At 54.0% G+C, this 25,771-nt stretch overlaps 2 protein-coding genes across 5 annotated transcripts; both read right to left on the bottom strand.

Annotated features, from left to right (window-relative positions):
• Positions 1 to 1,186: 1,186 nt before the first annotated feature.
• On the bottom strand, positions 1,187 to 7,376 carry ORAI3 (ORAI calcium release-activated calcium modulator 3). 2 transcript variants are annotated; one of them, XM_077141188.1, is made up of 2 exons: positions 6,505 to 7,376; positions 1,187 to 2,693 (listed from the first exon to the last, which is right to left on the bottom strand). In XM_077141188.1, exons 1-2 carry the CDS (start codon positions 6,748 to 6,750, stop codon positions 2,031 to 2,033), a joined length of 909 nt encoding a protein of 302 aa, XP_076997303.1. In that variant the 5' UTR covers positions 6,751 to 7,376; the 3' UTR covers positions 1,187 to 2,030. The 2 variants fall into 2 exon arrangements, with proteins under 2 accessions (XP_076997303.1, XP_076997304.1); XM_077141189.1 differs by lacking the exon at positions 6,505 to 7,376 and adding an exon at positions 5,424 to 5,828.
• Positions 7,377 to 7,479: 103 nt separating this feature from the next.
• On the bottom strand, positions 7,480 to 24,072 carry FBXL19 (F-box and leucine rich repeat protein 19). Of its 3 annotated transcripts, none has more exons than XM_077141184.1 (11): positions 24,012 to 24,072; positions 22,516 to 22,716; positions 20,959 to 21,102; positions 20,760 to 20,846; positions 20,461 to 20,679; positions 19,926 to 19,958; positions 18,822 to 19,333; positions 12,499 to 12,662; positions 12,243 to 12,404; positions 8,152 to 8,370; positions 7,482 to 8,047 (listed from the first exon to the last, which is right to left on the bottom strand). In XM_077141184.1, exons 2-11 carry the CDS (start codon positions 22,690 to 22,692, stop codon positions 7,869 to 7,871), a joined length of 1,896 nt encoding a protein of 631 aa, XP_076997299.1. In that variant the 5' UTR covers positions 22,693 to 22,716; positions 24,012 to 24,072; the 3' UTR covers positions 7,482 to 7,868. The 3 variants fall into 3 exon arrangements, with proteins under 3 accessions (XP_076997300.1, XP_076997299.1, XP_076997298.1); XM_077141183.1 differs by having other exon boundaries at positions 7,484 to 8,047; positions 19,797 to 19,958; XM_077141185.1 differs by lacking the exons at positions 19,926 to 19,958; positions 20,461 to 20,679; positions 20,760 to 20,846; ... (1 more) ...; positions 22,516 to 22,716; positions 24,012 to 24,072 and adding an exon at positions 19,795 to 19,894 and having other exon boundaries at positions 7,480 to 8,047.
• Between the last annotated feature and the right edge of the window lie 1,699 nt (positions 24,073 to 25,771).

The raw sequence follows: 25,771 nt of genomic DNA on the forward strand, positions 1-25,771 counted from the left end.
CCGTTTGACAGATGGGGAGACTGAGGCCTGCAGAGAGACCGCATTTTGCCACGGGTCAGCCCCACTGTTAGTGGTCAAATCCGAGGCTGCCTCAAAAGGGTCTCTGAAAAAGCTTGTTCGGGCTGAACATCTTTAAACGTGTCCTTTACAAAAATACTGGAATAGATCCTACAGGAACTGGGATGGACTAACCTATTCTCCAGGCGTCATGATCTGAGTGCCCGTCTCTTCAGTCGGCACTGAAGTGAGTCTGCTGCTCACACAGTTCGGCCGCTCGAGGGCAGCACCAGCCCAGGTCTACATCGGGGAAACGGGCTAGGGTTGCCCAGTGTCGGGACCCCCCCCCCTTTTCTCTCTTGAACCCAGGCACTCTCGTGTCTGAGAACCGGGACTCCCACGAGACCCCTCTGCCTGAGCTTAGGTCGCCCTGAGGTCCAGCCATGTCTACATCGCTCCCTGGTTTTATGACCTTGGGTAAGTCATTGACCTCTCTAAGCTTCAGTCTTCTAAAAATGGATGTTCATTCCTGTCACACAGGACTAGGGTAGGCATCAGAACAGTGCTTGAAAAGACCTTGGAGCCTGGTTCATGCAGTTTTACCACTTTAACTAAGAGGACAAGGGAATTTGTCTAAGGCCATGCACCACAAGAGTAGAAGAGAGAGGATTGGGGCCCTTTAAATTCTTTAGGAAAATAAGGCTGAAAAAATTATTTTAATGGAGGCACAGTTGAAAGGGCCTGGCTGCTTTTTTCAAGTCAAAGAGATTTCCCAAGGGATGGTAAAGGCGAGTCAATTCAATTTGGGCAAGATGCCGAGCCTTCCTGGGACTCATTTTCCTTATCTCTGAAATGGCGATGATTGTAGACTCCTCTCTTGAGGTGGTTGTAAGGGTTTAAATGAGATAACCTGTGGAAATCCTCTAGCTTGTAGTAGTCACTTAAGTAACTTATTCTAAATCCTCAATGTGAGAGGTGGACACCTTCAGCTCATAGGAATGAGAGTTCCTTGGCCTTTGGAATAAATTGGTTTCCACATTCATAAGCTGCTGGCCCCTTCCAGCACCAGATGAGGTCACTCCTGGCACTGACCCCACCCCTGGGTACCCTAGCCTCCACCTGGTTCTCATGAACAAGTCATCCAATTCCAACAGGTCTCCCCTTCACCCCATTCACAGCTACAGGGACATCTGTGAAACACAATTTATTATATAAAACAAGGTGCGTCAAAAATTCAGTGTCAGTAGCTTTGCATTCCAAAGGATAGGAACTGGACCTTTTCCTTTATAACCTGACATCCTTCCTCCTCACCCCAATCCTCGATAGGGAGTCAGACCAGGCACAAAGACCCTTGGTCTCCAAAGACCCCCTAGTCCTAACCCAGGAGAGTGAGAACCAGATGTGGAAGCACAAGTACATACCTAGGGGAGTGGGGCAGGCCCTGACCCTTTTGTATGTGGCCATGGGCCCCCACAGTGGGGTGGGGGTGGGGGCTTAGACTTCCAGAATTAGAGAGGCTCCTCCTGGAGTAGAAACACTCAAATCCCTCTGCAGCAACTAAAGCAAGAGTGTGGAACTCATCAAAATCGGGATAGGAAAAAGCTTCTCCAAAAATGCCAACCATAAGGTAGATTCCACAAAAACAAAGCAAGAGTTGTCTCCCTTCTGAGACAGCTGGGTGGGTATATAACCTTCTGACCTCCCCACCTTGCACAGGGGTAAGTAGCTAAGGGTCAGCACCAAGGTTCCAACCAGGGTCTCCCTGCCTCCCTTCTACTTCCTGCATGAGCCTCAGAGACTGAGACCCTTCTACTTCCTCCCATGACCAGCCCAAGTGTCACATATAACCTACGATACCTGTGTATGACAGACTAAGAGCAAAAATCTCTGGGAATGTGGGAGTTGCCCTAAGGCCCAGTCCAAAGGACTCCTAAGACAGAATCTGGTCTCTACCTGAGAGTGGCCACAGGAAGTGGCTACAGCCAGGGTGGGAATGAGAGAGGCAGTGCTTACAGCCCTGGCTAACATCAGCCTCACACAGCCTGCAGCTCCCCCTGCAGGCGGCTCAGCTCCTCTAGCTCCTGTTTGTGGCGATCTGTCTTGTGTGCCACCAAGGAGCGGTAGAAATGCAGGGCAAAGGCCACGAACACCAGCCCCACAGGTACCATGATGGCCGTGGAGGCCATGGCTGCTTGCCAGCCTGGCCCGTGGGCCCCAAGAGTACCACACACTTGCCTGGGTAGGCAGGGCTCAGGGGGCCCAGCCTGTGATGGAGCTACAGAAGGGGATGGTGGGAGCTTGGAAGTTGGCCTAAGGGAGGTGGCCATTGGTGACAGAGTCCCAGACACCTGGGAAACAGGTACCACAGGGGCTGCAGTGCCCACAGGGGCTCCAATAGGCACAAACTTGACCCAGCCGACCAGGACAACCTCAGCGAGGAAGAGGAAGGTGCCCAAGGCAGTGGAAAAACCCCAGGCCAGTTCCACATAGCGGTGGAGTCGCTGGTGTGGCGACTGGTGGACGGAGTTGAGGTTGTGGATGTTGCTGACGGCCTCTATGTGGGGCAGCAGACATGTGGAGACCATGAGTGCAAAGAGGTGGACAGCCACCAAGACGGTGGTACAGGCGCTGAAGGCCACCAGCAGGCCTGGTGGATATTCGTGATCGCTTTCCAGCTGTACCTCCACCATGGCCACCTGTGGGACAAGAGGAGCTAGTTTGAGTGTTCATGACTTCTTCCACAGAAGAGAATTCTTTGTCTGTTTTATTCATCATTGTGTCCCTATAACCTAGAAGAGTGCCTGGCATACAAAACAGGGACCTAATCTTTCTGAATGAATGAATGGCAGCCTTGGCAAGGTTCTGTCCTGTCCTGGGCTCAGTTTCTGTACCCTCCTCCACCCTGGCTATTGAGAGGGCTGGATGGTCTGTTTCTAACTTGGTATAACTTTGGGGTTAAGGAGCACAGATTCCAGAGTTGGGCCACCTAGTTACCAATATCAGTTGTGTAATTCTGAGCAAGTGACTTAGTTCTTTCTGTGCCTCATTTTTCTCAAATGGAAAATGGGGATTAAATAATAGTACCAACCTGCTGCATCAGGTTCTTGTGAAAATCAGAGATAATACACAGTGCTAAGAATAGGGTGAGCATACAGCAGTTGCTTTGTATTTGCTATTATCAGACTCATCAGTCTGATAGTCCTCAGCCCAAGGTTGCAAACTGGCACTCTTTGAGCCAAAGCCAGACTGCAGACATGTTTTGCTTAGTTCACACGGCATGTTTTTTTAAAAGAATTCAATTAATTGCCAACTTGTAAAACTCAAGAGATTCCATATAAATATCCCTATTTCCAGATCCTTTTGAAAATTTGGAAGATCTGGCCATACCAAATCCACCTTGCTACAAGGCAATTATCTGCAGGAGCTGAGTCATGGCTGCTCCCCTTGGGCAAGTCATGGGGTCCCTGGATTGCCACAGTCCTCCCACCCCCACCCCCAGCCAACCTGGCATCCAGGTTACCTACCCGGCCTTTGTAAACATTAGAGCTGATGACCCTATTCTAGACTTTTATAAATTTGAACTTCCTGTGGGACCTTGGGCAGATGTCTTAATATCTCTGATCTTCAGTTTTCTCCTCTGCAAGATGGCCACAATGTACCTACTTCAAAAGGTAATAGAAGGATGATGCCTATAAAAGCCCTGTGACCAGTATCTGGTACTTAATGACTATTCAATACAATTTCATTTTAACTCAGGCTAACTGGATTACAGGATCTGGTTCTTTCTCCATTCCTGGTTCTTGTAGGGTCCATTAGACTGCTCTGGGGCTGGGGGAAGGTGTAGTAAGAAGACAGGGCTGAATATTTTGGGAAATTGGGCCATAGCAGGTATCAACAGGTATTTTCCACAAATGGGATCTGGGCCAGGTCTAGTTCTGGTTTCTCCCAGGGCCTGGCCCAGCCTTGCTCTCCCCTGCCAGGACTGGGGCCAGTTCTACTCCCAGAACCTACACATCTGGCTTCTTCTTGATTCTGCAAAGAAGGCCATGCCCCTTAAGCTGTCACCCCAGTAACCTGCAAATCCAGTAGCAGGCCAGATTGTCCCCTTGGGAACTGGCTGGACCATCAGGCTGGTGGTGGGAGGGACCTCCCCCAGTGAGGTCCATATATGGGTAAATGGAGGGGAGTCAACTCTGTCCCCAGATGAACCCCCCCACCCTACCCCGTCAGGAAGGGTAGGCTGGCCTGTGGATCCTGAGCTCCTACACAGAAAACCATAGACCGAGGATGACCTTTGGGAAAGAGATTTCTGTTATTGTTCAAATACAGAAGCTGTGACACAGAGAAGGGCAGGGATGAAGCCAAATCACTTAGTGCCATGACACCCACCTTGTCTGATTCTATCCCCATCTCCATATCTCCCCTTCCCCTGCTAAAGCACCTTCCCAAGAGGTCCACCCCTTCCATCCCACGTCTCTCCCTGTCATAATGGTGGAGACCCTGGGTCCTAGTTCACTGCTAGTGCCCTTGGCAGAACCCTTGCCCCACTCGGGGCCTGTCCAATGAACTGAGGTTAGTTTGAGCCATCTCTGGCATGTGTCCTGCTCTGATCTGCTCAGATCTAGGGCTCCTGGTAAGAAGAATCACAGCTCATCCCCAGGTTGGTACTTGGCAGGCTATGTTGGCCACACCTGCCATGATCTCACTAGATTTCCCACTGGTCTTTGAGGGAGTGGAGGCTTGTTCAGGTCACACAGCTGGCCACAGGCAGGGGGAAGGCAGGACCTCAGTTTGCAGTTTGCTGGTTCCTCGCCCTGGGACCTCCCTCTGCCCCACTTCCTGTGGGTCCAGGCTGGACCGTTAGCTTTTAGCATCCACCCACACCTGAAGTATATCAGCTCGGGAATCATTTATCAGCTTCCTTAATCAGCTTCCTTCCCCAGCGGCTTCCTCAAGGCTTGTCCCTTCTCGAAGCTTTCCTGAGACATGTTCAGCATCCTTTGTGCCTGCTGGGCAGTAGCCCTTCTCCCTGGACTGGGCCCATCTCTCGTGGGTGACCCCTCCATCCAGTTTATTCTCCCCCACCCCCAGCCCTGTGCATAGCCCAGAAACTCTAATTGTTCCGGCCCCTAGGAATCTGGGTAACTACCGCTGCCAGCAGGTTCTCAAGAACCTCTTTGCCCTACTGCTGCATATTCATCCCCCTTGGTGATCTGCCTATGCTCCCGGCAGCCTGTTGACACACACAAACCCAGCCACCCATGAAAAGGCACTTGTGTGGCCCCTGGGACCTTTTGCCCCCCCCTCCCCCTTTAAAGCCTGCTTTACCTTTCCTCTAACCTGTCCCCCACGGGGACCGATTACTTTACCCACGACCCTGTGCCCTCCCCTTATGTGCTTCACCTCAACCCCTTCCTGCCCCTCACCATAGCGAAGCCCGAGAGCAGGGCAGACGTGCGGCTGGAGGCTTTGAGCTTGGCCCGGCTGAGGTAGAGACGGCGCCAGCTGAGCGCCCGCAACGAGTGCTGACTGGCCCCCATGAGGTCCAAGTAGCCGCGGTGCACGAACTCTCGGTACGTGGCCGAGCCCGCGGGGCTCTCGGCCTCGGGGTTCAGCGGGGCCTGTTCGCCCGCGTCCCCCTCGCCGCCCTTCATCCTGGGGGCGGCCACACCAGGTAGGCCAAGCGGTCACGAGGCGTCTCGGGGGCCCCCGGAGGGCCGGCCCGAACCCGAGGGAGGCCCCATCCCCGGGCGGGGCGAGTGGGGATGCGGACGGCGGGCGCCCAGGAAGAAGCGGCGGCGGGGAACCTCAAGGGCCGAAGCAGGACAGCGGAGGCCGAAACAGGAACTGGGGCGGAGGCGGAGCCGCGGCGGCCACATGATGGGGTGGAGTCAGGGGGCCTAGTGAGCCCCTCCAGTCCCGGGCCAGTTAGGAGATACCATGAGGGGCCTCGGTACCCCAGTCCACTTAAAATGTCACCCAGGGGCCGGAATGACCGAGGTGAAACGCCGGCCTCAGGCTTTCATTGAGTGGGGATGCCCGAGCCTCGGTGCCCGGTCCCCGCCCAAGTCCACCTGGCCATCCCTAGGTGCTCCGATTCCATAGCCCCTCCCTAAATAGCGAACTCTAAGAAGGCAAGTCCAGGCACCGCCAACCTATTTACCGGGACCGCAAGGAACGTAGGAGGTCCTAGACCCCAAACCCATCCAGAGACCCTTCCTTAGTCTGGACGTGGGCACTCCTGCCACCCTCGCCCTATCCCCAACGTCGCGGACAGACACACGAACTCCGCGGCCCCGGCTGGAAGATTTTCAGTTTTATAGCAAACCATATTATACAGACCCGGGGCCCAGGGGGCCCAGCCCGGCTGGGTCCCCACCTGCCTACCCGCGCCGGGCTATCTTCCCCTCTTCCCCAACCTCAAGCCTTCCGCGATCCCCAGGCCCCACTCCCCTCCGGCCTTTGGTCCGCCCAGCCCCTCCCCCCACCCGCGCACCTCCCAGTTACCTGAGGTATGTGGATAGATCCCCCCTCCCCTTCATGGTACAATCCGGCCACCCCCCTCCCCCCCGGGAAGGCCAGTGTTGAGGGGCGCCCCGACCCTTCTCCTGGCCCTGAAACCCCGCCCCCACACAGGAGGAAGGGAGGGGGCGGGCCAAGAGAGTCTGTTACTAAGTTCCCATGGCAACTTAGAGGGGCCATTTCCAGCCTTAGCACTGGCATCGGGAGGTGTCCATTGGCTGCTATTTCCATGGCAACCAGGAGTGGCAGTTCCCTGGGCAAATGGGATATAAGTTTCAATGATGATGAAAGGGTGGGAAGAGCCAAGCTGGAGGAGTCCCATCTTCCCCATCATTGGCTCTGGCATTCCACCCCCTCGGGTCAGGAGGGGTGAAGCTGCTCAATACAGTAAAGCATGAGAGAGCCTGGGGGTGGGGCATCCCAAACTGGGTGCCCACCGGTCCAGTCTCAGTTCAAGCTGGTCTTGTTCCCTCACACTCCGGCTCCCCCAGGTCCGAGGTTCCCCCAGTTCAAGTAACACTTCAGTACAGATGAATGTTCAAGTATTGTGTGGGGAGGCAGGCAGGGGGCTGGGGCACCCCTCACCACTCCCCAGGGCCGTGCTGAACAGCGGGTAGGCCCACGGCCCCCACTCCTTGCAATAGCTGCCATTGTCAGTGACGTTCAAGGAGTCAGGGTTGGGGAAAAGGAACTGAAATCTAGGGAGTGGGGAAGGAGAGGGATGACCCTTCCCCCTGAAGGGGTACTACTACCCCCATACCTGTTCTTACCCCCCACCCCCCACTCGGTTCTGGCTTTCCCCTGGCTCCCCAAGCCCATCTCTTGACAGTCAGATCCCCAACTGCTCCTCTGGTTTCCCTTTTTGGCCCCACCCACCCACCCCCCAACTCCAAGTATCTGGTCTTTGTTCCCTGAACCCTTGGTGGCCTGCTCTCTGCCCCCCTCCCCCCAGCCCATCTTCCACCTCCCCCAGCCCCCTGACTCCCAGTATCTTGTGTACAGGTACCCGTCCCCCATTCTCCCCCCCTTAAACTTGCACCTTAACACCCCTCCCACCATCCCTTTGGCTCAGCACCCCCCAGTACCTCTGACCCACTCCCCAGCAAGGGGAAGGACAATGAAGTAGGTGGAAGGGGAAAGGGATGGGAAGGAGAGACCCCCAGAGATATCAGTGCAGGGGGAAGGGAGGGGGGAGGCTGGCTCCAGTCCCTGGGCAGGAATCCCAAGTCATAAAACTCAAGAATTCCAAATCATGAGGTGGGTAACCTGGCCTCCCAGCAGGGGGAAAATATGAAAGCCCGAGGTCCAGGCTCCTAGATGATTCCTGGGGGAGGGTGGGGGGCACCCAACTAGCTGTCCTTGAGAAGGAGTTTTTCTTCTGGGCAGCGGAAGGGGCCTGGGGGCCCAGCGGCCGCCAGCCGGGCACAAGCTTCAGGTGAAAGCTGGCGGCAGGAGCGCAGGTCTAGGCGGCGCAGGCGTGGGCAGCGGCGGAACAGCGGGAGGCAGTGGTCAGTGAGGCGGTGGCAACCTGCAAATGGGGTGGTGGCAGCTGAGACTAGGTATGTGAGCGAGGGACAGGCATTGGCAAGGGGGACAGTGGGCTAACAAGGATGGACAAGGGACCATGCTTACCAGCAAGATTGAGGTGCACAAGGGTCTCGCGGAGTGGGGAGGTGGGGGCCGTGAGGAGGTGGACGCTGGGGTCCCCGACATGGGCACAATGGCTCAGGTCCAGGGCGCTGAGCTGGGGTGCATGGCGCAGCAGTAGCCGCAGGGAGGCATCGGTCAGCTCCAGGCCGGCCAGGCGCAGCTCAGCCACCCCTTGCAGCCGCCCCCGGCTCTCCGTTTGGCCTGGGTAGGCAGATGAGAGGTCAGCACTCCCAGCTACTCCCAGCCCCCCAGGCCAGCTGTGTCTTTGTACCCATATTCCCTACTGTCCCTGTATACTCTTCTCCCCAGCATCCACACCCAACTCACTCCCTTGTCTCACTGGTCCTCTGCTCACATCACTTTCTCTGTTAGACTTTCCAGGACTAACAGAGTCCTGGTCCTACAGCACTCCATGTATTCCTATCTGCCTCTTACCTAAATTATTTTTCTCCCTTTTTTCACACACACACATTTTTTTTTTCCTCCTATAATATAAGGCCCCATCTAGTAAGACAGGAAGTTTTGTCTGTCTTGTTCACTGCTGTATTCCCAGCAGCAGGGACTTAGTAAGTGCTCAGTAAATATCTATTCATTTATCCAACAAATGACATTTCTGAAGGAACAAATGTCTCAGGTTTTTCTCTATCTTCCCTCCCCCCATGACAAGGTGCTCCCTCCTTGAATTCCTCCTAGTCACCACTCTGGGTCAACACCACTCTTGCTGTTCCAGCCTCTTCACCCATTTTTCCTCTTCTTCCTGGCCTCCCAGGGGTTCTCAAACACAAGCCAGACAACATCCTCCTCTGCTAAAAATTCTCTGAGAACAACTTAAAGAAGTCCAATCTCCTTGTTAAAACATCCTAGTTTCTTCAAGGTCTAGTATCTTTCTCACCTCCTAACTCTTCTCCCTCACCCCAAATGCTTGGGCCAAGTTCCCACCCAGCCTGACCCCAAGACCCTGCCTGTGCTCACTGCTCTGCCTAGCTAGTGTCCCCAGTTTCCCCACCAGAGCTCAGAGGCCTGCTCTTCCCCCATCTCTGGGGTGAAAGAGCTCATACTGCCTTATTTCTTCCCCCAAGCACATGGTCTGCATTTCTTTTTCTTTTTTTCTTTTTTAAACCAAGTGCCTGTGATGCAGCAGCTGCCATTTGTTGAACACTTACTGGGGCCAGGGATGGCTAAATGTCTGCCGCATCCTAAACCAGCAGCTCTCCACTAGAGAGGTGTCGCATCACCAGAGGTGGCCCTACCCCCAGAGTTTAGGTAGGTCTAGGAAGGGGTCTCAGAGTTTACTTTTCTAACAAGTTCTCCAGTGATGTTGAAGCTCCTGGTCTAGACACTACACTTTAAATACCATAGCCCTTGAAGACAAGTTCTCTGATCATCATCTCTAAGAAAATAAGCTCAAATCACTAAGCAATCTGTCCAAGATCATATGAGTATGAAGTCTCAGAGCCAGGAAACCCAGGCCTGATGACTCTTATGTTGAAACTCTTCCCGCAACACTATATGCCTCCCAGGCAACAGCCTAGCCTCAAAATGAACTAGATCAAGCGTCACAAACCTGTCACTTCTGTTACCTGCTTGGCCATCTCTGTGGGTACCTGACTTTGTGAGCCCTGAATCCCAATTACCCCAGTCTTTGAGAACCTGAGAACCTGGAGGGGGATACAGCTACACACACTTTCAACATTGGGCCTCTGGAGCGGAGTAGAAGAAGGAGAGGTCACTTCTGGCTTGTGCAGGGGAAAAAGAATCCACAAGAACCTTCCTGAGGTGATGGCCTTCAATAACTGGGACATGTAGGGAGGTGGGAGAAGACTGAGAACAGCAAGAGCAAAAGCAAGGGAGTAGAAAGACTGATGGCTCAGGGGACAGCAGTGTTGCCCCAGGAAAGTGACAGGGAGCCAGGGAACCAGGACAGGAAAGGTGGAAGTAGAGTCCTAACATGTACTCCAGGCCTCAAGGGTCTGGGGACCTCATCTCTGTGTGCTCCTGACACAGGCTTGAACTGTAATGAATCCAGCAGGAGGAGGTGGGTCTGCCAGCCAGCCTTTCTCACCTCATGGAATGCATCATTCCCCAGGTGCACATCTCTCTCTGCCCAAATCTTCCTGGCTCAGTCCAATTCCAGTAAGAGTGAACAACAACCAAACGCCTGGCCCGGCTCTGCCTGTGTAGTCTGCAGCAGTCACTCAACCCCTCTGGGCCTCTCTCTGATGCCTTGTCCAGAAAACGAGAAGAATCCTACCTGCTTCTCTACTCCCCTTCCTAGGGCTGCTGCCAAAGGGGGGTGGGGACGGGGTGGTAAAAAGGATCCATGGCTACAAAATAACTCTGAAAAGGAAGATTCTTTTACTCTTATTTTAGGGACCAGCAAATTGCGTTTAAGAAATCTTTCCTCAAAATAGATCTCTCCCTCTTGTTCCTATTGTTGGTTTTGCTTATGCCATTTGTTCATGCAACAGATATTTACTAAGCACACTACTGAGCAAGGTGCTGGGGAGGCAGTAGACAGCAAACACAGTCCTTGCCCTTCTGGAACTAAGAATCTTATGGGAGGAAATAGATTAATTAAATAATTTCCATCCGCACAGGAGGGTGGCAAGCTGGGAGGGGCTCAGATCTCAAAGGGGTGGAAGAATTCTAGGAAGAAGTGGCATTTAAGCTGAGGCCTAAAAGATCATTAGGTGTTAATCCACTCAAGGAGGGTAAAGCATTCCATACAAAATGGAAGAGTCTGGAGGGAATCTGGAAAGGAGGCAATGCAGTGCCAGCATAAGAGATATGGCCAGGCTGGTCCATGGAAGCTGGACTATGCCAGTCTTAGCGGCTACAGTAAAATATTAGTCTTCATCAAAGGGCACTGGGGAGCAACGGGAGTTTAGTGCACAGTGGCATGACAGATTTGCCCTTCTGGATGACTCCCCTAATGCCAGTGTGGGGGACAGGCTGGTGGGGCTAGAGAGAATGCTATGAGCAAGCCCTGCCCTGGCTAGACCAGAAGCCCCCAGCATCAATACCCTACCTCATACCATGGGGCCCAGGTCTCCATATTCAGCTTTCATAGGACCCCCAAGGTGGCCAGCCTCAGTGCCCAGCACACCCCTCAAGACCAACAGGAGCCTCCTGCCCTACCCACTGCTTACGGGCGGGCCTTGCCAGACCTTGACACACACTATCTCCTGGATAGTCCTGTTTGCCTGGACAAACCCTGTCTCTTTAGAGACTCGCCTCAAACAGCATTTCTTCAAGGAGAGTTTCTCTCATTGCCCCTCCTCCTGACCTGGACCACAGCCCCTGCCACATCATGCTGTGACCTTCTGTTTCTGGGTCTTTATTCTGCATGACTGGGGTCCCATCAGGGTGGTGACCAGGGCTGATCCAGTTTGAGATCTCCAGAACCCTACCCAGGGCTAGGCCCAGGGTGTGCACTCAGCAATACAGGCTGACTTTCCCTGACTGGGTCCTTGGGTGTGCCCCACGATGAAGAGGTGGCTAGTCTGACTTGGGAGATGACACCATCATCCTTGCATGAGCCTTTAAGTTTTTCTGAGGGAACAGTGCTGTATTTCCTCAGAAAAATTCTTATCTTTTCACTGTAGAGCAGTGGGGTATAGGGGCTGAATCCATGACTCAACCATATTTTGGCTAGGTCTACATGTAAATTTTAGAAGAATTTGAATTAATTGCAGCTATTTAAAAACTGGGAGATTTCATAGAAAACCCAGGTTTCTGGCTCCCCTTGAAAAATGGAACTGATTGGCCAAAGGGCCTGCATTTTTTCACGGCAACCAACACTGCCCCTTTGCAGAACGCTGTCTAATAGTGCTGCCTACACCCTGGCTTCTCCCAGGACTTTTATTCCATCCTCCTGTGTCCTCTTCTCTGTTCCCTCAGCCCGTATCAGGGCCCAGCAGGTGAGTGAGCGAATGAACAACAAGCAGGGCCCTGTTCATGTTCACATGTTCTTTCCTTTCTTCAAATACTTTCACACCCAGCACGAGTCTCAGAAGAGACTCACACCTCCACCATGCCCAGCCCTTCTACAGATGAGCAAACTGCAGTTGCACCTGGTTTGGTGTCGGATGGAGGCAGCAGCAACTCTCGGAGTTGGGAGTCTTTAACATCCTCGATCCAGCGGAGGTCCAGGAGCCGCAGGGCCGGCAGTGGAGCTGAGCCCAGGGCAGAGACAGAGAGCCAGGAGCAACCAGAGAGCACCAGCTCCTGCAGGCCTGGGGAACAGGTGGGTCAGGAAACCGTGCTGGGAGGGCTGTGCTCTAGGACTGTCCCCTCCCTAGCCTATCCCACTTTACCACCCACCCCTACCTTGCAGTCTGTTCAGAAGCCACATAAGCTGCTTCTTAGAGACACCTGTCCAGCTGAGGTCCAGGGCTCGAGGTTGGCGACGAACCACACCACTCAGCATGGGCGGGGTCAGAGACTTTCGCCTGCTCAGGTCCATCCGTGGCCACAGACGCTTGTCGTAGCACCTGCCAACCACAAGGGGGAGACAGAGACTTCAGTCCTCTGTTTTTGGGCCCCAGCAAACCTCCCCACTCCAACAGTTCACTCCAACCTTCTCCTTGCGAGAAGGGAAAGAAACTCCTGGGTTTGAGGCCCAACTCCACCACCAACTGGATGTGAGCCCCTGGGCAAGTCCATTCCTCTCCCTGAGCCTCAGAGTTCTTCATAAAATGAAGATAATGACCCAGACTCTGTCTGTCCCACAGGACTGCTGTAAGATCAAATGAGGTAATTACAGTCTGTGAGCCTTACAGCTTAGAAAGCATTTTACCAAACACACACACACAAACACCCTACACACTATCTGATATAAGACCAAAGGGATCAGTCAGTAGGAATTCCATCCCCACCCCCAGCCACCTTTGGGCTTCTAGATTTCTCCCTTGCTAAGTTATAGTGGCTCCTGGGCATTTCTCATCTCCTCTACTACTCTCTGCCCTTGATCCACATCTGCCTCATCTTGGGAGCCAGGTGCCCAAGGCCTGACCAAAGCCCTGATATTTTATCTCTTCACTGGATCAGTGTGACCCTTCAACTAGAATGTAAGCTCCACAAGGGCAGGTTTGCCTGTCTTTTTAAAATTTCTCTATCCCCAGTATCTAACACAGAATCAGGTACATAGCAGGTTGAATGAAAGAACAAGTGAATGAATGGTGCCAAGCCAGTGTGAACAACTTGAAACTTCCTCTGAACCACTGATCACTGCCTGCCACCCCCTCACCTCATTTATAGTTTTTTATTTATTCAACTGATCAATTCAGTCCCAGGTACTGAAGCCACAAAGATGAATGAGGCCTGAACAAAAGTAAGCAGGTTTCCGGACTGCAGCATTTATCAGAGCCTCAAATAGGGCTGGTAAACTAGCTAATTTCCCAAACTTATTTCTCCAGGGAACCCTTCTGCTCCCTACTCCTCCCAGGGTAATATAGTAACACTTGGTGTTACATGAAAGTTCCTCAAGACCCCAGATTGAGAAACTCTCTTCCAGTGAAGAAGTTCTCAGACGCAAGTCAGGAGATTCCCAATAGACTGGCTGACAATGCCAAAAGCAAAAGGGTTGGGGCCCAGGGAGCTGTAGCTCATGCCCCCTTCTTGGCTTCTAGAAGCTGGGCTGGTGCAATGATTCCAAAATTCTAACTATTTACTGTCCACTATCTGCAGAACATGAATTATCTTTAAATTCCCTATTTGCACTTTTAAAACCAATATTGTTTCACATAAATCTAAATTAACCTTAAAAATAAATGCAATAAAAACAAACCAGGTTTATTAAATTCTAGCCAGGTGTTGCTGTGGATTTAGGCTAGCACCTAAAGACTTTTTTTGTTAAATAGAGATAACACAAGCATTAGGAAGGTGCTAAAGATACACTAACACCCAATGGAGAAGACTTCCTTTTCAGTATTAACAGAGGGATTAAGCCATGTCTTTTTTTGCCACTTAAAACTGCCAGGCATGCTATAGAGCCCAGGTGTGCCATCTTAGGGAACACTGGCAGCACAGACGCTGAAGCTTCCATCCCAACAACTCTGCCCCTCTAACTCTCTCCCATTCTTTCCCCCAGCCATTTCTCCTTCTTCTAGCATTTCAACCTCTCCCTCTGCTGGTCCCCACCACTCAGTCAATAAACACAAGGGAGTATTTCAGAGTCTAGGAAAGAAAAAGGAAAAACAAAAACAACCCACTCTCTACCCAGTTTCTGCCCTCTAGGTCCTGCCCCTTCTGTCATTCCACATAGTAAAATCCTGCTTCATCCACACTTCTCCTTGTCCACTGTGACCTAGCCTTGAGTCTCAACTCAACTGCCACCACCTCCCTGAAGGCTTTCTGGATTCTCCACAGCTGGAAGGGAACACCACTGATGGGGTGGATGGGGGTGGGGGAGGCCTCAGAGGCCCCAATTTGTATTTTTATACAATACTCCAAGCCAAACCACCTGCCCTCCTGCAGACACTCAACCCTGGTTGGGGCAAACACCTTTTGGCACATGCTGTGCCTCTGCTGGGAATGGGCATTGGTTAATCCCAATCCTTCCAGGCTTCCTCTTCCATGATGCTCCCCTGACCCTTTCTTGGTGGGAACTGATCGATCCCTTTGCCCTTGTGTGACCAGGACACTGGGATTACACCTCAGAGTGGCACCAGCAGTCATGAGGGCCTTACTGCTACCAGGGGCTTGGCCCCCCTGGGCACAGAGCAGGCAAAGACACCAGGCCTGCAGAAACTACAGCAATAACAGCCACCACAAGGGAGCCCAGGGCGGGAGCTGAGAGAGAGGCGTCTCCTGGAGATACCAGGCCTCACTGAGGCTTTGAGGAAAGCAGTAGTTTTAGCCAGGCAAGAGGAAGGGAGGACGAAGAGGTTATGCATTCCAGATGGGGAGGAACCTGTATCCAGACCCAGTGGGGAGAGAGAAAACAAAGAGCTCTGGGAACCTCAAGCATTTCATCATCATCAACGTGAAACTAATGATGGTGACAACCACAGCACAAATAACTAGTATTTACCGAGGGTTTGTCATGTGCCAGCTACTCCTCTATGCAGTATGCAGTTAACCTCAAAACAGCCCCCAGAGGGGAGTACTATTATCATCATCATTGCTTTTTACAGTTTGGGAAAATGAAGCCCAGAAGTAAAGGAATTTGTTCAAGGTCCCATGACTAATAAGTGGTAGCAGAGCTGATGCTTAAACCAAATGTCTTTGGATTTAGAGCCCGAGTTCCAGTGGGGAGGCTGTGGTGGTGGTGAACACTGAGGAGGATGGAATGCAGGCCCCAGAGCCCAGAAGTGAAGAAGGTAGAGTCATGGAGATTTGAATTCCAGCTCTGCCACCTCCAAACTCTGGGTGACCTTAGATACCCTCTCTGGGTCTCCATTACCCAACCCAAATGTCTAACAGGTCACTGGATATTCACCATGAGGGGAATAAGGAGCCACAGACAGGTGCTTTCTAAGCTAGGCAAGAAGTGCTTTCTAATTAGAGGTAAGAGGCTGGGAGAATTCTTAAGGAGCAAAGACACATCATCATCACCCTGCGGAGGTAGGGCTGGATTCCAGCCATCCCCCTGACTGTGTCATCAGCTTACTAAGTCCACCTCCAGAAGCCTCAACTCTAAATCCTAAATTCCCTCTTGTAGAAACCCACTGGAGGCGCTGAGATGGAGCAGCCCAAACTGATGCTTGTACATTCAAAGCCTCTTAGGCTCCAAACACAGCCAGTTCTCATGTCTGGGGGCTCTCTGGGCAACCTGATGCCACAACTCCCCCAGGTCTGTCCACCTCCAGGCCTTTATTCCCAGCCTCAACTGGCCCTGAACCTATGTCTCTGTCCATTCTTGCCACCCTCCCTGCCCGTGCCCTCAAAAACCTGTTTTCTTCCCTGCAACTCAGTAGCAGCTCCACACCTCCCCCAACCCCACCCACCCTCTCTCCTCTCACCCTCAGTGGACCACTGTACTTCCAGGTTCCAAGAGAAGATGGAAGCTACCAGACAGGAAAGCCTGTAAAGTAAACTTCCTGCTCTCCCACCCACAGACTCTTCTCTAACTCCACCCTCCACTACCTCTTTCCCACACTTGCTCCTGATTTCCTCACCTTCATTCATTCAACAAATATATTTTTAGTATCTACTATATGCCAGGCACTGTCTTGGGAAGTAGGGATACAGCAGCAAACAAACAGAAAATCTGTGCCTGGCTGCTGACATCCTGGAATAATTTCTTCCTCAATCCACTGCAATCTGGCTTTACTCCCCATCTCCTTCCCCACAACATAGCCACAGCCAAGGTTACCAGTGACCTCCCTGTAAGAAAATCCAACCGCCAACTCCAGGTCTTTAATCTCCCCTGATGTCTAGCTCATCGTTAGCTCCTTCCTCAACTGCTCTCTTCTGTAAGTCACTCTTCTACTCTGGATCCCCTCCAATTTTCTGGGTGCTCTTTCTCTAACTCATAAATACTGACATTCTGTCCTCCGTCCTCTTACTCAAGGCTGTTAAGAGTAGGTTGAAAAATCCCAAATGTGTAACTCTCTCTTAAATATTAGAGCTGCAGAAGCAACTGTTCTCCTGCTAAATCGACCTGAGTGGTCCACAGGCCTATCAGACCAAACATGTCAAAATCTGAGCTCTACCTCCCCTACAGGGATTCCTGAGCTTGAGGAATGGGTATGGTAGCCCACCCAGGCTCCTGGGCCACAAACTGGCCAACACAGCCAATGAGCATCCAAATCCAAGCCATTTTGCTTCTTAAAAAATTTTCAGCCCGAGTCCCTCCTTTCCATCCCCATGTCCTGCTTCTGTGCTCAGGCCTGACAATCTCCTGACTGTTCCACTCTACTCCTGCAGCCCCCCTGCTTTTCCCTAATCCTAAACTTCTCATCAAAACCCACCATTTATTGAGTGTTTAGTACCCTTCAGGCAGTAAGTGCTTTGCAGATGCATCTCAGCTCTCTCCATTGGATGAATATTAACATGAACCCCAGGCTACAGGAAACTGAGGCCCTGAGAGGTCTAGCCACCCCAGGGCCACCCAGCCAGGAAATACTGTAGTCCCGAATGATGAAATCCCAACTACAAGACTCCAGGCCCCAAGCTGGAAACCACTGTGCACTACAGCCTCTCTGCTCTCCTACTTCTGGTCACAGTCTCTTGGAGGCAGCAATTAGGTCCTCTTCTGTTCTGGACCCCACAGGCCCAACCCAGGGCTGATCTCAATGAATGGGCCACAGCACCCCTTTCCCCAACTAACACATGAGGCAGAGGCACTGCTAGAACTATTTGTGTCTATGTTGCAGGTTGGCAGGGAGCTCTTGCAGGGCACAGTTGGGGGGTTCCAAGCATGCAACAGTCTGTGCTTTCAGTCAATATTGTAACAGAGTGTATAACAATGATAACAGTTAAGGCATTATGTAGTTTCTATTTCCCAGGTAGTGTCTTCAGTTCATTATGTATTTGAAATAGGTTCTGGAGTTATCCTGGTTTGACAGGTAGAGACTGAGGCACCAGGAAGTTAGTAGAAGAATAAGACTCAACCCCAGGCAATTTGTCCCCAGAGCCTTCAGGTCATGCTGGAAGGCACAAACCAGTGCCCCAGGTCTTGGTAAAAGAATAAGACTGGAGTTCCAGTATAGTCACTAACCTGCACTATGCCTTCAGGTGTCCTCATTCTCCAACGGCTAAATAAGGCCATTAGCCTCCCTCCCATGGCTGCTATTACAAGAAACACACCAACTAACATATGTGAGGTGCCCACAGTAAAAGCTTGAATAAACTCATTCCATACATTGCTTGAGCACCTTGCCCTGTGCTGACACAAAGATAAAACAGACACACAATCTGCCCCACCCCCAGCAACCGGGGGGAATGGGAAAATGATTAGGTAAATGAAGGCTCACTGACATGCAAAGCCACTCTGCTCAGGAGGGGCACCAAGTGTTAGGGAAATTCAGTGAGGGAGGAGGAATTCTGTCAGGAGTGGAGTCAGGGAGGAAGGCAAGAGGCTTGGGAAGGTGACTGGCATTTCTGAATAAACACACTTCCAGGAAGCAGTGGTGGTGGTGAGAGAGTACAGACAGAGGTACTGGAGGGGGCTCCAGGGAAGGAAGAAGGTATGTGCTGAGGCAGGAGGCTGAAGCATGGCTACCTCTGAGAAATAGGGGCTTTCTCAGGGATAAATGGGAATGATAAGGAGACTGTGCTCAGTAGGGGGAGAGTGAAAAGAAAATGAGATCAGCACAATGTTTGCCATGTACTGAACACTCAATAAATGACAGCTATTATAAGGAGGGAAGATGCTGGAGCCAGAGGGCCTGAGTTTAAATTCTTAGTTCTATCACTTCCTCCATATGACCTGAGGCCTCAGCATCCTCATCTGAAAATAGAGATAATAGTACCTACCCCACAAAGTTGTTGTGAGTGGTAAATGAGCTCATAAATGGAAAGCAGCCTGCGTGTGATAATCAGGGAAGTGTTACACTATGTACATATATCTATACACACATACACCTTAGAAGTGTTCCTTATTATTATCAAGATAAGAGCGACAAAGCCCAGAGAGGGTTAGAGCCCTGTGGCTCAGCATGTGAGGAGTGCCAGCAATGGAACCCTGACCTGTCCAGGCCACTCACCAGCGGCTCCAAGTCCGGCAGACTCTCATGCAGACACACAGCTCACGGGGCCCAAGATGCTGGAAGACACGAAGCCAGGCAGCCCGGGGCAGGGGGTGGTCGGATCCAGCAGCCAAAGGCAGCGTGTCAGGCTCAGGGCTTCGAGGTGGAGGCCGTACCACATGCCGCTCCAGCTGTGGGGGCCGGGGTGGTGGGGCGGGTCCCAGGGGCCAGCTAAGCAGGGGCCCCCCGCTGCCAGGGCGCACAGCCCGCCGCCCCCCGCGGTTCTCTTTCTCGCCTGAGCTGCCCCGGGCTGGCCGTCGCCCATTCCGGGCCTCGCCAGGGGCTTCATCCTCACTCAGCGATGTCCCTGATGAGTCAGAGTCTGAGTCTGAGTCGGATGAGGATGAAGAGGTATCAGGGACTCGCTCCAGAAGCTGGCACATCCGCTTGAAGCGCTCTAGCTTCTCCCTCTGTGGTGATGGGGACGGCACTGCTGGGCCCTCAGTAGAGGCCAAAGATGGCTTTGGTTTCTACAGGGAAAGGGTGAGGCTGTTTTAGGGACTGGCACTCCATTTCCCACCCCCCAGCCCCAAGGAGTCACCAGGGAGTGAAGAGCCCAAGGGACAGTCCTTAGTTCCAGCCCTAATTCTGCTCCTGATCACTGTGATTTGCTGTGCCATTGTCCCTCTCTGGATCTCAGTTTCCTTATCTGTAACATGAGAGTGCTGATTCAAAACCATACAGGAAACCAGTTGGGTAGGGATTTGAACTTAGTTCTTTCCCCTTTCAGGTTTGGACCAGATGGGCAGAAAGGGCTCCTATAGCCTGGGCCCAACCCACTCTCCCCCTGCATTCCTTCCTAGGGGTTCAGACACCCATTGTGGCCTGGTGGAGCTGGGGCAGGATGAGGAGAGCAGGAAGGGACAGATCTCCTCTCCAGGGTGGAAGGTGGGGCAAGGAAAGGGAGGAGGGGGGAGGAGGTCCCCGGCACACCTCCCAGTTCTCGGGAGGGAGCCCAGGGTGGCAGGATGAGAAAGCCTGGCTCGGATTCAGAACCCTGGGGGGAAGAAGGCCGGGGCCGCCTGGGTCCGATCCTCGGAGGAGGCAGGCATCTCCACCCACCTTCTTCAGGTGCCTCTCTCGGCCTCCTTTCACCTACCAGGGCAAGAGGGAGACGTGGGAGAAGGGAGAGACCACATTAGCACTTCACCGCCCCTAAAACTAAGGTCCATGCCCTTCTTTTAGACTACAAATCCCAGAAGCCCCCCTCCCAGGGAGAACTCTGAGCATGCTCACCTTGCAACCAGTGTCTTAGCTCACTGAGCATGCTCCCATATCCTCTTTCTTCCCCCTCAGGCAATTTCCAGCCCCTCCCTCCTCCTCTGTAGCAGCTAATTTGAGCATGCTCTCTCCCTCCTCCCTAAAACACCCAGGGCTCCCAGAACTCCTTTGACTGATATCAGTTCCCTTACCTGTCCCTCTTCTCCCCACTGAGCATGCTCCTCCCTCCCCCCAACAGCTCCTGAACTACATCTCCCAACAACCCCTGGGGAACTCATGGAGTACTGCCTGGCAGCACAGCACCCTTAACCATTCCAGGACTACTGCTCCCAGAATCCCTTAAGACTTGAGCTAGTGAGCATGCTCCCTGGCTCACCTTTTTCCTTGGGGTGGGGGGCTCATTCCCTGCCTCCCTCTCCTTTCGTTTTGGAGGCCCAGTCACATCCTCTTGGGGAGGGCCAGCAGGTAGGGGGCCCTTGCGCCTGGGAGGGGGCGGTGGAAGCGGCGGCTCCTCCGTCAGCTTCCATCCACTCCCTAGGCTGGCACCCTCCTCACCATTGTCAGCCCTGCGGCGGCCTGGTCCCTCTCCTGAATCCTGGGAAGATGGGGATTAGGGATGAGGTCTTGCACAGCTTCCTGACCACCACCTTCCCAGGGATCAGCCCCTGCCCCTACCTTGCTGGTCCGGCCTTCCTGGGTACAGCGAGGGCACTCCCAGCAGTTGGGGATCTCTGCATTGATAACACCCTCAGCCTTCCCCATCTGTAGGAAAAAAGGGTAGGGTGCCAGTAAACCCACAGGTAAGGGTCCCCCCACTTTCCTGCTTCCTGACAATCTGCTCTGCCCCAGAATCCAGGGTCCTCAGGGCTCTCACCTTCAGGCAGCCAGGGTGGACGATCTCATTGCAGATTGTACACTCCATGAGGCTTAAACCAAATTTCTCCTCCTCTCCCTCCACCGTGTCCTCCTTCCCAGCCTCCCCACACAAGAGGCACACAGCTGTGTGTGGGAGCACGGGCTGTTGGGGGAGAGGAGGTATCAGGCAACAGGGGAACAACAGGGGCGAGACCCTTCCTTCTGTGGAGATTTGTCAGCCACTGGGAGAGGAGGAAGATTTGGTAAATAGTTCAGGTCCCATGGGCCAAAGTTTGATTAAATCCTGAATTTGCTCATTTTGGGCTGTTTGACCTTGAAGAAACTATTTAACCTCTGTTTCTGCATCTGTACAATGGAACTGAGGCCTTATGGGCCTTTGGAAGAATGAGATAATATGAGGGGCACTCGATACATAGTTATCACTACAGTGACTGTTACAGCTGGATCCAGTGCCTGTGTGACCCTGAAACTGTATAACTGGCTTTGGGGAAAGAGAAAGACCACAGCTAAATATGACAGTGGGACTCAGAGAGGCTGGAGAGGGCATGGCAGCAACTTAGAGTGATTCTGAGATTACCCAATAGGCAGAGAGGAGCCCAAGGGTTGTTCCAGACCCCACACTGAGCCTGGTTTGAATGAGACCCAGTAAAGGCAGCTGGCTGGCTGTGGGGAAAACAGGAACAAACTTGGGACAGTATGGCTTTGGAGAGGGGAGTGTAATACTGAATCCTATGTGGGATACTGAAGGTTGTGAGGCAGGCTTAAGGAAAAAGCAGGTAGGGGGAAAAAAGTACAGGAAAGGGAGGCAAGGGGTTGTGGAACAAAGGAAGAGAAGAAAGGGGCTGGGGAGAGACCAACCAGGAAAGAGTGGCTGGAAGAGAGGGAGGTGGGGAGTGGGTGTGGGGAGGGGGATGCAGGATGCAGCTGGCTCGGCATGGCTGATGGAGAAGAGCTGCTCTCAGGAGCCCTAGGCAGCTCAAAGGATGAGGAAGGCAGGGAGGAAACCCATATTTCCCCGACACCTACTGTGTGCTAGACTTGGAGGAGCATGTTTATATCATGCTATTGTTCATTTTTACAACTTAGCAAAGGGAACATTTTACAGAGAAGGCACCTGAAGCTCAAAGTGATTTGTTCAAGGTTATGTGAAGGGTGAGCCTGGCCTTACTCAAATCTAAGCCTGCCCCGAGCAATAAGGAAAGAAGCCAGGGAAGGGCAAGACCTATTCACAGCAGTGGGTTCTGGGGAATGGCCTCCTTTTGCAGAGACACCTCTGGGGAGGGGTGCCACAGGAGTCAAACTTCCATGGGTCTGTGCCCCTGGAAGGCAGGAAAGACGTGAAGGTAAGGACTGGGATGGATTCCTCTGTGTACCGCAGCCTTGCCCCCAGCTTGAAGCAAAGGACTAAGATAGGTCTGGTGGACTTGAAAACAATCCAGTGAATGAATGAAGGAAAAAGAATAAATGAACAAACAGCAAGTCTGCAGTCCACTTCGGGGAGGGTACTGGGGCCAGGTGGGAAAGCCTGCGGAGTGTGGTAGAGGGCAGAACTCACGGCAGTGCACTGCCGGAGCAGGCACGACTGCTTCATGCGCCCGGGGCCCCCGAACTTCTTCATGTCTCGGCAGAAGTGGCAGTCCCCGCACTCAGTTCGCACACAGGCCCGGCAGCGGCGGCAGCGGGTTCGGCGTCGGCGCGCTCCGGCCCCCGGCCCCCGGCTGCTCGACGACATTGGGGGCGTCAGCAACGCCGAGGGCTGTGGGTAGATGGTGGCAGGGTCAGGTGGGCCTATTGGGGCCCCTGGCCTGAGAGACTCCTGGAGGCCTCCCCTAACCCTTGATAGCCAGAGCTGGCCATCCTGCTCAGAAGGACAAGAGACAAGGAGGTCACTCCTCCTGTTGGGGGGCAGGGGGCGAATGCTCTCTCTACTCAAGGCCTCTACACAGGAGACACACACACACACACCGCCCCCAGGCCCCCTCCCCACCAGGAGCCAGGAGAAGAGGCTTCCTGACCTTGCTCCACTAACACTTCCTCAGTGCCTTCTTCTCTAGAGGGAAGAAATGGGCACTGGGTCCTCTCCTCTGACATCCCCACATGCAAGCTCCTTAGGAAGGCCAGGGGATCCTTCTCTCTGGAACTCCTCAGAGAGATTCCAACTCTTCCCCTATTATCCAAATGATGAACACCCCAGTCCTCCCCAATCTGAAATTCCCCAGATTTACCTCCAAGACACCCACAAATTGCTGGGTGGGAGCTCCAGACTTTTCTTTCTCTCTTTCTCATGCACAGAGGACTCACCTTACCCCGACACAACCCCCATCCAATCTCTCTTGCCCCAAAATCTAGATATTCTCACAGCCCTGACACTAAGGATCCATTCTCCACCTCTCCCCAAATTCCCAGGGCTCTGAGAACCGCCTCCGCCCCCTCACATACTCCTTTGGAGCCCTTGCTAAGCTGAAGTTCTCAACCACTCTGCTCCCCACAGAGCTTCCTCTGCTCCATCCTCCCCTAGCGTCCCTCAGGTCAACCTGGGCAATCTCCCAGATTCCCCGGGGTTCTAGAATCCAGCCTGACATCTCCACACAGCTGAAGATGGCTTCAGACCTGAACCCCCCAGATTACCATCCTTAATTGTCTAGAATCCTCTGGCTCCCCTTCCCATAGAAACCAGATCCTCCAAGATCCCACAAGGATTCAGAAGGCCTAGAGGGTCTCTTCCCAGCCAGTCTTACCCCAGTTTTCCCCTTTCTGGGGACTTCCAGACCCATCCATTAGGGGAAGGGGCCCTCTAGCGCTCCAGGGGAGGGGCCTGGGGGGCGGCGACTGCAGGCGAGGGTGGGGGTCTGCAAGGAGAAGCGGGTTCTAGGAAGGAAGGCCAGTTCCCCGGGGCTGGGCGGTCATAAGAAGGAGGGCTGGAGATGAGAAGGAGCCGGGAGTAGAGAGGGTAAGGCTGGGGGCGGGGAAGGTAGCGAGAGGCCGGGCTGAGGATGAATGGGAGTGGGAGCTGCCCAGGTCTTGGGGTGCGGAGGAGCCGCATGCACCCACCTCACACGTGTCCCGGGAGCCATCTCTCCCTTCTCTGCAGCTCCCGGCGGGTCGGCGGCCATCGGCGGCGGGGGCGCCGGGCGGCGCGGGGCGCGGAACGCTCAGAACGCCGGGGTCCACGGCCCCCCCGAGGGCGCTCGGCCCCTCCCTCCGGCGGAGGCCGGGACGGCGGCGAATGGAGATGGGGGGCGCCGGGGGCGAGGCCCTCCCACGGGCTGCGGCGCGGCCCTTCCAGGGGGAGGTCCTGCTCCGGGGGGCTCAGTCCCTCAGCCCCCCCAGGCCACCAGGGGCTCCTCGGGCGCAGGGTGCTCAGCTTCTGCCCTGGCCCCTCTCAGTCCGGGGTCCCAGTCCCAGCTCCCCTCCCCCTCCCCGCTTCTCCCCAGCACCCCCGGCCCTTTAACTGGCCCCTTCCCGGCCCCCACTGCCCAGGGGTCCAGGGCCAGGCCTGGGCCCCCCCGCCGTTTCCGGGGTTCAAGCCCCGCCCACCGCCGGTTCCCGGGGAGGGGGGGGTCCTTGTAACCTGCCCCCCTCCCCTGGGCCCGCCCCTGGACTGCGGCCCCCGGCCCTTAGGCTACGGGACGAGAGGAGGGGGTGAAGGAAGCTGCTCCGGCCCCGCCCCCCAGCCCGCGCGCGCCCCCGCCCTCTCCCCTTCCCCCAGCGCGCGACCCTCGGGAGATAGGGATTTAAATAAAATTTGAATAAATATCTCTCCTCAGGCGGGACGATGGAGGGAAGGGATGGAGGGGGGCGGGGGTGGGGGGAACGGGACAGTTGGGGTGTCTCAGCCCCCCTGGTCCCCCTGCCCCGCGCTGCTTCGGCCCGGGGCCCTGGCCGCCTCTCTCATCCCTCCTCAGCTCCTTCCTCCTTCCTCCTCTCTTCCCCCACCCCTCCCTCCTCCTTCCCTCCTCCTCCTCCTCTTTACTCCCTCCTTCTCCCAGAGGAACCCCGCCCCCTGCCCCCTCCTGCTCGCACCACCTCCACTTTCCAGGACGAACTCACGCAGGGCACGACGGAAGTCGTAGTCCTGCGGACACCTGTACTACCGTGGGAACAAGGAGGCGCTGGGGGAGGTGGAGACTACAAACAAGATGGCGCAGGGACCGCCGGCCGGACGCGGAGGCTGCCGGGAGTTAGAGTCCGGCACCCCGGAGGCTCCCCGTTGCGGAACATAGAGAAGTAGCGGGAACGGTGACTACAAACAAGATGGCCTTCTCCCCCGACCCGACCTCCTTCCCAGGCACTCACACGCCCTCTTGTCCACAACCCTCCGCGTGTGTGGTACCTGACGGGAGTCGCAGTCCATCTGCTGCCTTCCCGCTGCCATTTCTACTCGTCAGGAACAATGGAAAGGTGAAAAGAAACGAGGACTACAAGCAAGATGGCGGAAGAGGGGCGTACACCTGACTGGTAGTCGATCTTATGAGGTGCGATGGGAATAGTAGTTTTCTAGCCTTCTTTTGTTCCTACAGAATAGCGGAACCAGGAGAATAAGGAGACTACCATAAAGATGGCAGGCCACCTGGCCTCTCCCCATCGCTTCATTCCACCACCTTGGACACCTCGTCCTCCTGTAACATCAAATCTCCCACCCCGACGCACAGCACGACGGGAGTTGCAGTCTTCCCGGCTCCCCCGCTATTATCTTCAGCAGAGACAATGGAAAGGAAATGGGGCGGGGGTTTTAAGCGAAGATGGCGGTTCAAGGAAAGGGGAGACGGCCACATGGAATTTGTAGTCCACGCGCTAAAGCTACTCCCTGC

Source organism: Tamandua tetradactyla, chromosome 23, assembly GCF_023851605.1.
Source record: "Tamandua tetradactyla isolate mTamTet1 chromosome 23, mTamTet1.pri, whole genome shotgun sequence".
NCBI lineage: Eukaryota > Metazoa > Chordata > Mammalia > Pilosa > Myrmecophagidae > Tamandua > Tamandua tetradactyla.